Consider the following 13,394-nt stretch of genomic DNA (forward strand, 5'->3'; position numbering starts at 1 on the left):
CCTTGCATTGTACACGCAGACAGTCTGACGTTTGCACTATGAGACTCCCTTGTTCTGTGTATGTAGGTGGTACTCCTGCCCTCCCCCCCAGCTTCCCCATTGTACTGCACTGCACTGCACTGCACTGCAGGCTCCCCTGGGGTCCTGCCCACTGGGGTGGGACTGGTAGTGAAAGCAAGAGGAAAAGGTAGGGAGCCAAAAACTCTGGCTACTGCTGCAGCAGGACCTGTAAGGTGAGTGGTGGCTGGGTAGTAGCTTGGGGGTTGTGCCTTAACCTGTCACAGGCTGTGGTCTTATACTGTAATGGAAAATGTTGAAAGCCATCAAAGCCCAAATTTGCAACTTATGATCTAAACTTTTATAGTTAGTAACTTAATAGACATTACTGAATGGGAATCTTTTTATTTCCTAAATCTTTTTTTGGTACTAATGAGAGGGGAGACAACAGAAATATTTCTGAAAACATAATGCAGAAAAATTGCTCCCAAATTAAACATAGAACAGTATAAAAGATTCTGCTAAGGACGGTTGATCCACAATTTTGATTTGAATGTATGCTTTGTATCAAAGGTGCAGAAGATGAAACAGGCTCAACGTTACAATATCCTACGCAGTATATTAACCAAGAACCCTACATGCATAATCAAGATGATGATGAGCAGCAGGGATGGTTTTCATGGGCCTGGTCACTTGTTCCTGCTATTGTGAGCTATGATGGAGAGGATGGGTCTGTTGGAATGGATGATGGAACAACATTGCATCAGCAGAAATTCCAGGCTCTCAAGAATCCTATTGTTTCTGTTGGATTTTACTGTACAAAAGCAACTGTAACTTTCAAAGTAAGTATTTCTTTGTTATAGAGTCTATTAATTATTTTGCTAAGCAATACATTAATACATTAGAGGTTGAGATGTGCTCATTTATATTCTGAATAAAAAAATTACATAATAGCTGAAAATATGAATATTTGAAAAGTTTATTTTTCAGTCAACATGTAATTAACAGTATCAGTAAATCTTGTTAATGAAATTAAAGTTAGTTAAATAATGAAAAGGTCTCATTCTAAAGGGAAATTATGAAAAGCAATACAAGTTTAAAGTAAATCCTCCAGTCCCAGCACTCTTTCCTGCCTAGGCAGGGGGTTGGACTTGATGATCTGTTGAGGTCCCTTCTGACCCTAGCATCTATGAATGAATAGCGCTATATAATTGACAAAAAGAAAGTTCTTAATAGCAATGGAGTGTTTATTATAATGTTGTCTTCTTCATCCACTTAAAATCTGTTCACATTTGCTTGACTTCATTTTAAGAATATTTTTCCTGATATAGCAGTTTGGTGATTGTTCAAGTGATTGTATTTGCCATAATGCTTCACATAAAAATAGATATTTGGAAGCTGCTAATTAATTAATGCTTGAGTCAAATTTTCATATCAGGTTTGAAATACCTAGTATAGATTTACCTTCATGCCACCTGTTTAATAAAAATCAATATGAAATAAAATAATAGCTTTCCTACACTTGTTCACTTACCTGTAATTTACTTTATTTTGTGTTTCCATGTGCATGTTAAAAGCCTGGTTCTACAGACTGTGCTCATGTGATCATATTGAAGTTGCTCGAACTACTTATGTGAGCAAGGATGACAGGATTGGGTCTTTTAATGTATCATTATAGGCTTGCTTGTTTAGTGGATGTAGTAAAACCTTGTAAATTATGGAGTCTTACATTTTATATTTTTAGAATGTAAAGTGGTGCGTGAGAGCAGTATGGTGAGATTTAGGAGGAAAACATTAGAATTCATTGTTCTGTTTGCATGCAAAGAATGTATGGAATTAATTTGTGGTTCATATTTTGGTCAAAAAATAAGGTCAGTTTTCTGCATTAGCATTTGGAACAGCTGATACCATTCCAGCTAAAAAATCATGCCAAATTAAACGTAGCATTTTTCTAATAATGTTGAAAATTGTTCTCGTAATGTCTGAGTTCTTTTAATCAATTAATTGCTTTTCCTCCACAATAATTGCACACAGCTGAAGGGTGATCAGGTTTTTTAGAAAAATCCAATTTTACTTGAGTATTTGGATTACAGAATTTTACTTTGAAACAACAACCATGTGTATATAGTCTTGGAAATTAAAGTAATGAGCTTGTGGGTATTTTATATAAAAAATTAGAACTTGAATTATTTCAGCAGATCAAAAACAAGCAAAACTGTAAAAGTTCTTTACTTAAATGCAAGCTTTTCACTATTTTGGACCTATTCCCTTGATACAATATTGACTGTTATTTAACTATGTAATATATATTTTCCCATAGTATGTTTCTTTGCTACTTGATTTGATGAATGAATAGTTATAAGCATCTAAACCATATAAAAATGTAATAAAACTTACTTTCAAAATAATATGAGAAAAATTTAGGCATGATTTAAATTAATTAATTTTGCTTTAGTTTTACATGTTGTGAGTTATTTGCTATTCAGAATAAATGCTATAATAAGTTTAGAGATTTTAGGCAAGTTTATAAACTCAGTTGATAGTGTGTCTGTGTTGCAGCTGCATATCTGTTATTTCATCTTTTACACATTGTTGATATAAGAAGAGAAGTTTAAATAAAAATACTATGGTGTTTAAAACTTTCTTATGCCATACATAAGATTAAATTGGCATATTCAGCTAGAAGTTCTTATGTTCTAATATGGATAATGTGTTACAGCTGTTTTACTGCACCTGTTTCCTGCCTAATAATAAATTTTGGCCCATAGTAAAGTTTAATTTGTCTTCATCAATTCTATATAGTAATGACAGATTACTGCTATTTAATGCTAATATTGGCTTATATAAGGTGTTTATCATATTGTTTCATAGCTCACTGAAATGCAAGCTGAAAGTAGTTATTATAGTCCTCAGAAAGTAAAATCCAAAGAAGTTATACGATGGGAGCAAGAAGGAACCACAGTTGAGGTAATTTTCCACTGCACCTAAGTTTTTCAGTTTATAGTAAATGCCTTGGCAAATTGAAGTTTAATAAATATTTTTCATCAGTTAAATATTCTGAAAAAGAAGTTGTTATTGGTTTTAAATTCCTATGTTATTATATTGTTATATTTATTGAAGTAATTTTTTTTCTGGATTCTAGAGTGTAGAATACTGTAACCCTAAGATGTGGTAAGAATGTACTTGTAAAGATCATGCTACTTGATAGACTTCTTGATTAATTAAACTTCAAATGAGTTTACCATGTTAGATTTTTCATTTTTTCTTCTTTTCTACTTATTTTTTTAATGTCAAATAATATAGCATTTTTCATCATGTCACCTTTTCTCCCAATAGGTTCTTATGATGGGTGAACCTTTCTTTGATTGTCAAATAGGTTTTGTCAGTTGCCAAGCTCTGTGCCTTAAGGGAATTATGGGAATTAAAGACTTTGAAGAAAGTATTAATAGAAGTGATGCAGTAAGTACCTTTGGAATACTGCTTGATTGTTCAGCGCACCAATGCTGATGTGTTTTATTGATACATAATATTGTAAAGCCATTTCGTTTTCTTGGATGTGGCATTAATGAAATAAGTCTTAACATATTCCATGCAGAGCTTAGAGGAAAAAAATTGAGAGGGAAATTACAAAAGTTTGAGATGATCTCTTTTTCTCACAGCTTTTTTTAAAGTGTAAAGGAATGTTGTTCTTTTTTGGGCTATGTGAAGGTCTTTCTGTTTAGTAGGAGCATCTATAACTGGGTGTTTGGGGGGAGTTTTTTTCAGTTAGAGGCAGGGAAGGCTGTAAAATTACTAAACCATAAAACTTGTAAAATTATTTCAGTGCATATTGGCTGGCCTAGGGTTTCTGGTGTAGTGATCCTATACTTAATAATGCTTTCCAGTTGTACATCACTTTCAATCTAAGCATCTCTAGGTGCTTTTCAGAGACGGTTATTGTGGAGTTTTTAAAGCAAATCCTGACTATCCTCGCAACCTCTCATACTTCCGCGTAAAGCAAACATGACTGCCTCTAAGCAGTTTATGCTGCCTGATCACCAGGCTTTCTACATACATAGAGTGGGAGCAAGTTGGTTGGGCCTGTGTCTTGACAGCAGTCCTGATTTTGTCAAAGAGGTAGAGTAGTCATGGCTATAGGGGTAAGTAAGAGCAGGTGGGTAAGCAAACAATGATTTTCAGTGAATAGTAAGCTGAGGATACTGTTAATGTAAAGCTAACAGTATTCTGAGCAAACAGATTTTTCTGAACAAATTCTCTAGTGATAGACACATTAATTCAAGATATTTTTATTGTAAATGGGGAAAAATCCTTAAAGCTACTTAAGTAATTCTATTTTAATGTCTTACCTTGGCTTTTACTAGTATTTCTATTGAAATTGTGACTAAGGTTTAACCTAATCTGTTTTAAATTGTCAAGGAGATACTACAGTTTGCATGTGCATCATTGTCTTAAGACAGCCCTTTGGTCTGTTTAGTTTCATACTAATACGACTTTTTTCTCTCTCCCTTTTTTAAACCACATTTTCAGGAGGCCTACTTTTTCACTTGTGGAGAAAATCTGAGCACAAAAGGAATGACATACCTTACTAATTCACTATTTGATTACAGAAGTCCAGAAAACAATGGTATACGTGCAGAATTTATTTTGGATGCAGCTCATCATAAGGTCAGGGGATTAATGTGTTCTTGTTAACATTTTTAAAGGATTTTGAAATATGTGCATTTTGTAAGAGCTGCATAATGTCACCATTTCTTGTGCTGACTAACAATTTTTATTCTGAAAATGATCCCAGAGGCAAAAAGGCAAACTTGGCCCAAAATAGATATTTTTGGCAAAGTATCATTTAAGAAGACTTGACATGTAGTCAGGTGGCCTGATTTTCAGCTGTATTCTTACCAATTTTCTTAGAGCCTGGGTACCTGTAAAGGAATTCTGAATTTTTGAAAATGTGCCAACATACACTGAGTTTCTCACAGACCACCAGCAAATGCTGTTCAAACCCACTACTGGTCTATGACTACAGAGGGGTAATACTGTTTTAAAGAGCCCAGCTCTAGAAAATATATATATTATTTTCTTCAGGTGCTTACAAGCAATGGTGGTAATTTTGTTATATCTTTTGTGACAGCAAGGCTGTATACTGTGCACCTAACAATAGCTATTTAGTGAGATATCAATATACTGCTTCACTGTGCATTAGATCATCTCATGTTCACACACAGATCATCTTATGTTGTCTTATATAATGCTTAACAATGACTTGCCCAAGGTAAAATAATCTCTTTTTTGTATTAGGAAATACCTTTATTTTTAAAGATAAGGCCCTTTTGAATCTTATTTTCACCATTGGTATTTTCTTCTGATAAGAATTTTAGGCTGCTTGTGGGGTGGCAAGGAGAAGGGAAGGAACCAGTAGTTTAGTTTCAGCTTGGCACACCACCTTACTGAGCACAGCACACATCCAGAAGAGGCATTGCATTTGTTTGACCCACCTCATCTAACGTATATGTAGTCTGTGTCCTTCAGTGGGGCCTTTTGGCACTTTTGTCTAACAGCTGATTCATTTGTCAATATTGGGTGTGCTGGGTCAAACTGATGCACTTCCTTTTCCAGTAAAGTACTGGGTTTTTTTGGTTTGGTTTTTTTTTCCACATCAGTGGCCCTAGATAAGTGTGCTGCTGCTTGTGCATCCCTTTCTTATATCTGTCACAGCTAGGATTCAGTAATGCTCCATATTGTTTCTGTACTTTGCTATGTGATGATTATTTTCTGGTCTTATACAAAGAAGTAGAAACTATAAAATAATTGTAATGTGTTTGTATATGGGAGAAGAGAAGTATGACAGTAGTTAACAAAATGTATATAACTTATAAAGCCTACAGAGTTGAGTGATTCAGAGAAAACTTCTAGTATAAAATGGAAAATTAGATCTAACATATTTTTGGTGGGAAGGTCAAAATAAAAAGAATTCTTAAGGAAGTAAGAAAATCATAGCTAGAAGCTATAAGAGAAGATTAAGAAAATAGATCCCAAAAGACAGTTTAACCATTGTGAACTGTACTACAACTTGTCTAGCTCATTTTTTCTCAGGTGTTTCATACTTCTGAATTGTAACTGTGGCCTTATTCTTAAATTCATCTTTTTTTAAAAAATCCTCCTTATTCTTTAGGATTTTGAATGATTCATGTACCAAGAATATTCAAGGTTTTGTTGGAGTAGTGGCAAAGAGCTGGAGAGCTATGTGTATTGTTAGATTTTTTTTTTTTTTTTGGTCTCAATTGCTGAGAGTGTCTGGAAACTCTTCAAAACCAAATATGTGAGAGATTTCCAGATTTTTGGATAAAAATTTCAAAACCCCTAAATCCCATTTTCAAAAGAAGAGATCAAAAGGCTACAGATCTTTAAATGCAGTTAATTTTACTAAAACCCTATAGAAGTAACTCTTTAGTGCCAACTCAGTTCTCATGCTGCTCTGATTAAAAGCAAAACAAAAAACCCCATAAACTTCAGCTTCATGACAATATTATGTTTATTAAGGTACACTGTTTTAGAACAACAAGAAGAAAATGCAGCAGTACTGTAGATGGCTATCTGATGGTGCCACAATAAACTGAAATTAGTAAAGCCCAGAACTTAGAACATTTATACTTGTTCATAAATTTCCTGATACTAAAAATAACGCTTTCCTAATTTTATGTGGTTCTCTCACTTCTATGATGAAATAAACAAGCATGCTTTTAATAATATGGTATATTAAAGCATTTTGGTCATGTGATATTTGCTTTCCACTGGCTAAGGTAAAATTCATTCTGTTTATCCACTCTTCCCTGCCCCCTCAACCTTTTCTGTTTCCCCCAGATGCTTCAGAATTAACTAGTTTTAGTTTTTGAGAGTACATTATTAGACAGGATTCCTGTGATGTGAGAGGTCAAGTGAAGTATATTCACTCCATTAAAGGTACTAATTAACTTGATGTTATTGGTAAAGTGATCAAAATGTCCAGCAGAATTATGGATGTGCTTTTGTGTGGCCTGCAATAGAAGTTACATTACCTATCTGAAAGGTGAATTCCTTGGGATAACCTCTGTCCTTTGTTTTGATAAGCCAGTCCGTGTGTTGATGCACAAATCCAAACAAGCATATAGGTCTCTCATGCTACCCTATCAGTTTGTAATCTTAAGATTCTTTCCTTATACAACGTTTTCTTTATTTGTTTTGCTTTGTTGGTAGGAGACATACACGGAGATAGCTGGAATGCAGAGGTTTGGAGCTTTCTACATGGATTACTTGTATACAATGGAAAGCACCAGTGGCAAAGGTACCTCTTTTCTTTGTTTTCCCTCCCTTAAATAACATAAACAAAGACTTCTTCAGAGCCACCTGGTCCTTGACCAGTTGTCCTCTACTTTACCTTAGATTTACCTCTGGGGTTCCTTGTTAGAGAGGTTTAATTTGCATGTTTGGGCTTTCTTAGATTCCTGATATTCTCACCCTTTTTTCCTCCCTTCAAAAGGGCTAGAAAAGCTATCTTGGACAACCAGAAACAAAACTGATTTCATGTGTAACAAAGGCTGAATGTCTTTAAAATTTCACATTTGATAACATATTCTTTTTAAAAATCCTGACACGCTAATATTTAAAAAAAAAAAATCTTTTGAGGAATAATTCAGATATATAGAGTAATATTTTTGTGCTTTCTTCTCTTATTTTGCTTATGTAGCTTCCATGACAAGATCATTATTTTTCAAAAGCAAATCTCTATTTTCTACCTGATGTTTGCTTATATTTAATTCTGCAATGAGAAAAATGTACAGAATGAAAAAGTTAAACCTAGAATTATTGAGTTGAATGTGCAGACAATCCAATATGTTCTCTTGTGATGCCAGAATTTGCAGCTGTGCAGAAGATGGCAGAAGGATTATCTTTTAATTAATTTTACAGTTGGTGATGATTTTATTGGCATTATTGCCCTAAACCATGTGTATATAGATATCTACCAAGTATTAGCCATTTTGAGATTCCCATAGTTCCTTCTAGTTCTGGCAGTGTACAGCATATCTGGTTTAGTAAGGAGCACCTACTCCTTTGAGGAAAACACAAGGCAGGGTAGGTTTGCACCTTATAGACTAACTAAAGCAGAGACATGGCATAAGCTTTTGAAAGGGGCAGGCTTACTTCAGCATCTGATGAAGCACCCCTGCTGCTTATGAAAGTTTATGCTATCTCTCTCTCTCTTTGGGAGAATATAAGTTAAATAATTACTTGTTACTTGTATCCCCCTCTGAGCAGAGCAAAGGGTAGTTATGTTATTCTCAAGTCAGGCAGAGTAGATTTGCACCTTAAAGACTAACTACACTTGCTTGCACGTGTGTGCGCGCGCGCGCACACACACACACACACACACACACACACACACACACACACACACACACACATGTATATATAGTTAGACTTTAAGGTGCAAATCTATTCTGCCTAACTTCAGACTAACATGGCTAACTCACTCTTTGCTCTGCTTGGAGGTGTATACTAGTAACAAGTAATTATTTAACTTATATTTTGGCATAGATAATGGGTTCATTTTCTCTAGGTGAATGCCATGTAAAGTTACTACTTAGCAGCTCCATCCTTTTTGGTTAACCAGTTGTTCCATCTGTAGGAGAATCAACATTGTTATCTGATATCATAGTGGTTATCAATGATTTTGATGTACATTGCTGGTTCCCTCCACCTGCCAAAAATGAGTACTTTTTTGTACCTTTTCTTTACTCCGTATAGCAGAACTTATAACTGGCTATTTCAAAAAAATGTTTTTGAAAACACAGATATATGATATCAGCAGGGCCACGGTAAACAGATATATCTATAAAGAAAATACTTTATTCTTATGAAAATTGTCCTCAGTTGAAGAAGGTTAAACTGTTCAAATGTGGATGCTAGGTTTAGCTTTGATTTTCCTTCCCCCTCTCCCCCCACTGGTTCTAAGTGAAAATAAGTCAGTTCATCTGTTTTTGTTTCTGTTTGAGATCAGCAGCATATACATGCAGCCTTGCTATATAATGCCTCCATTGCTTTAGCCTGTGAACAGGCAGGGTATGAACTATAGAAGAATGCTGTCGAGAAAATGCAACAGAAAAAAATGAGCAGTGTTCTCTGAATAAGTTAACAAAAAAAAAGGGGGCTGTGTTCTAATCTGAAATTAAAAGTAATGATAATTAAGTATGATGATAATTAAGTATACAGCATTGTCAATTAGGAGCTCCAACACAGGGTAGCTGCATTAATGTTTCAAAGCTTCTAGTAGTTGGTTGAAGGCTGTTATTAGAAACCTTGAAAGTGGAGGGAGAGGGTAGATTTGAATCTGACAAGCTCCTGTCATTTTAAAGCCTTCTAATAACATCTCTTTTCTTTCATTGTTCTGGTGCAGTTAAAAGGAGTACAGTTAATTTACAAAGTAGATAGTGTGGGGGTGAAAGGTGTTGCACACTTAACTGGTTAGGCTAGGGACAGACATTCAAAAAGCCTGAGACTGTATTGATTCAATCTTTGCAGGTTAGTCTAACCTGGCTAGGATAAATCAGTTTTGTAACCAGACAGACATCCCAGAAATGTAGGCACAGTGTGCAGTGACTCAGGCTAGAAGCTGGGGGGTGGTAGAGCAGCCCTCCCTTCCCTTGCACAGGACTGAGCTGACAGGGGGCATGCAAACCACTAGATGGAACACAGCATCAGAAAACAAAGCCTCATTAATTACAAGCTCTTCTTAAATAGCTTTTTCCAAAGGAAAATGCATACCAGCCTCTGGCTTCTTTACTATTCATGCCATGCAGGAAGAGCACACACCAACTGCAGATGCTTCCTGAGCCTGATGAAGGATTTTTTAAAGCCAAAAGCTTGCTAAGAAATGTTTTTCCCAACTATTTAGTTGGGCTAATAAAAGATATCAGATTTACTCAAAGAACCTTGTCTGCCTTTTCCAAAGGAAGGAATGCAGGGACATTACCATCTGAGCTGTTGATTGCTACCAAAAAGCCCTAAGCGGACACTGTCCTATCTGCCTTACACAGCACTAGCTAGCATACCACATGCTAGCTACAGTCTGTGTTGTGGGAGAGAGGAAGAAGGGAACTTTGCTTAAACAGTGTGTGTGTGTGTGTGTGTGGGGGGGGGGGTACAGAGAACCCAGCAGACCCTGCTGTGCCTGCAAGTCTCTGACAGAGCTGTGGCCAGGGAACAGAGGCAAGGGGGCCAGCCCTGCTGTGGAGCCAGAGCCCTGTCCAGCCCAGAGAGCAGGCCGGGATGCAGGGGGTGTCTGGTTTAGCTTAAACCAGCAAAGGGTCTGGGACAGACATTGCATAAACCAAATAATTTCAGTCTGATACTACATTCAATCAGGTTCATCTCAAACCTGTTTCAGCCATCTTCAAACTGGTTTATGTGCACTGAACGTCTGTTCTGTTACAGGTTTAACCAGTTTCTGATCACTTTAAACTGGTTTATGTGTAATGTCTGTCCCTAGCCTTAATGTTCTTAACCAGTATGCAGATAAATTGAATCTGTAACTATTTTATACAGTTAAGCAACTTTTGTGCACTTATTTGGTGTGCAGTTTAATTGGAGTACATTGTTTCGTCATACAGAACTGCATTCAGGAGCAGTGGCGAGCATGGTGGGGTTGCAGCAACCCCTGCTTCATCTGCTCTCTTTCACCTTCTACCCAGGTGGGCAAACTGCTCTTGGATATGAGAATAGGTAATGGGGTCTTTTTGTTAAATCCCTTAGCCTGGTAAGACTCTTCTTTGTCCCTTCCTTATCCTTCCTTGCTCAGTGCACCTTCCATTACCCCCTGGCTGCTGAGAGTTGAATTAATGAGAAATATCTAATTCAAAACAATATTTCTTTGAAACTAAGTTTCTTTTCTGTTTTAAAATTCCATTCATCCTAGATTCCTTTCAATTCTGTGTTGGATGTAAATTTCAAATTTTGTGTGACAACATTTTCAAAAACTTGATTTTCAGAACTATTAAAACAACTTAATTTGAAGTACTTTGAGTTTTGCATTATATTACATTATATGGAAAACTCATTTGATAAAGTATTGTATAATAGTTAAATGATAGATTGAGACAAAATATTTCAGCTTTTTCAAAAAGAAATTGATTTAATGTTATCATTGAGAAGATAGGGATATTTCTACAAAACATTTCAGTGTTGTTAAATTAACATTTTCTAACCGAAAAAGTTTTTGGCTGGTCCTGTTCAAAAGCCCCATGACTTTCATCATAGAAGGACTAACAGAACTTTTTGTATTTTACTTACTTTCCTATGTATTTTTTTCTTTGATGAAATGTATAAGTGAGGCGTGTGTAGAAAAATAGGTTTAGGTTATCACTTTTTCTCAGCAGCTGTCTTATTGTTAACTTTCCCAACTTATCTAAACATCGTCTTAGTCCTATGAAAGCCAGAGATCCTGTGTACTGCTTAGTTGTATTAAGAATCCCAGTGTGGTATAAAAGAGACTTCAGAGAATTGAATACTTAGGACTTAGTCTTTAGAATACATTGGTGATTTTTTTTTGTAGCATTCAGTGTAATTAATACACAGGAATTGTATGTCTGTTGGAAATACTTGGGAAATTTTTCACAAGCTTTCGTTTTTCGGTTATACAGTCAAAAAACACTACTTACCTAGGTAGCTTTGGCTTGTGGCCAGTGTATCTTGTTTTGGTACAGTAACAAGGTAACGTTATCACATTAGTGGCATCATTAATGCACACTGACGTAATATGCTGGCACTACAAATTGTGTTATCCTTCTCCTATCCTTGTGTTTTTATTTTCTGAATGTAAGACCTTCCTGAGATGACACAAAGCAAAACCATTAAAATAGATACAGAGAGTCTTTCCAATATCAATAGAGGCAAGAAACCTAATGCTTTAAGATGGAGCTTGTTAAGTTTGTGTACAGTATTATATAATGTCTGTGATTATAGAAAGTGGGATTTGATACCCTGAGAAGTTCCTTGTGGTCCTGTGTCCCTGGGTTTAAACAGTATATTTGAAGTTGAGTATATTTTCTTATCAAAATTAGAAAATGTAACTTGAATTAGAATTTTTGCTGTAGTTTTCTTCTATTGACATACATGTATAGCTGCAACACTAATTACATGTTTATAGTAGTCAGGCAAATAGTTAAGACAGTGATTCCCAAAGGGGGTGTGGTGAGAGCCATGAAAAAGTCTGGATGGGGCCTGAGAAACACTGAGTTAAGACAAGTGAAAAAGTATTGTTCCTTTTTGACCCTAGTTAGTCAAGTTTGAAACCTGTTTTCTCTTTTATCCAGGTGGAGAAAATGACAGATTTGCATCTGTTTGAAAACCCATTTTTTCAAATAATATATAAGGTTTTGTTTTAATGAACACCTGAGGAATGGAACAACAGAAAATAGTTTCATCACTCGGAACCCCAAGCTTCTTTCAGCTAGTGCTTGGCCTAAAAGCTGTTTCTTTGGGCCATAGTACTGATGTTGCTTTAGGCAGGGGCTTGGACTAGATGACCTCTGGAGGTCCCTTCCAGCCCTACTTCTCTGTGGTTCTGTGAGAAAGAGAGAGCTTCTTTACTGCTCTCTCTTTCTCAGCTTCTTAGGTTTTTTTCTTTCTGTTTCTTTCACAGACATCTAGGTAAATGTGACACTTAGATAAACCAGTCAGTGCCCCCCTCGCTCTGTTTGGTACATCAGTCATCATGTAAACCCCTTGGGTCATGCAGTTCAGCTGCTACTTAAGCTTTGTGTTTTGAGTGGTACTCTTGTTGTTTCAGCTATCTGGTTATTTAAAGGAATTGATGCTTTTTTATCATTTATTCTGAATGAAAGAAGGCTGTGATTCTTCCCAATTTCAAAAAGATTAAATCCAACCCATAACAGTAATTTCCTTTGTAAGAGATTGTTTTTTCTGATTCACATCCCCTGATAATTATTGTGTTTTCTTGTTTAACTTTTCTTCTATACCAGGTCATCTCAAAATATAAATTTGTATTAAAAATAAAATGCTCAACTATGTACCAGTGTTTTAAAAAAAAGGCTTTAGCATTTAAAAAAAATATAGATCGTACTAATTTAGTTCAAAGCATCCAGTTACCATTTTTTAACCACTATCTTCCACTTTTTTACAGTTTGTCATTTTGCTATTGTAATATTTACTCTTTATATACTGGAAGAAAACTAAATTAAAACAACTAGCAACTGTGATTGTAAGATTTTTATCTGTCAAAGCAATTTTGGTTCGTCACCTTTGTTGCCCCTTTAACCCCTCCTGGAGAATACGATTACTGATTAAACCACAAGTGCCTCCTGGATAGTATTAACCTTAGAAGGTTCATCTGTCATTCATGTAAGTGC

At 35.7% G+C, this 13,394-nt stretch overlaps 1 protein-coding gene across 1 annotated transcript in view; it reads left to right on the forward strand.

Moving 5' to 3' along the window:
• The window catches only part of VPS13B (vacuolar protein sorting 13 homolog B), an 869,608-nt gene that overhangs the window by 135,206 nt on the left and 721,008 nt on the right, over positions 1–13,394 (forward strand). The window contains exons 7-11 of the mRNA XM_019545488.1: positions 571–839; positions 2,869–2,964; positions 3,334–3,456; positions 4,525–4,662; positions 7,228–7,315. Coding sequence (XP_019401033.1) covers positions 571–839; positions 2,869–2,964; positions 3,334–3,456; positions 4,525–4,662; positions 7,228–7,315 — 714 coding nt within the window. The remainder of the gene's footprint in view (positions 1–570; positions 840–2,868; positions 2,965–3,333; positions 3,457–4,524; positions 4,663–7,227; positions 7,316–13,394) is intronic.

This window comes from Crocodylus porosus, unplaced genomic scaffold, assembly GCF_001723895.1.
Source record: "Crocodylus porosus isolate Cpor-Errol unplaced genomic scaffold, CroPor_comp1, whole genome shotgun sequence".
NCBI classification, from domain to species: Eukaryota; Metazoa; Chordata; order Crocodylia; family Crocodylidae; genus Crocodylus; species Crocodylus porosus.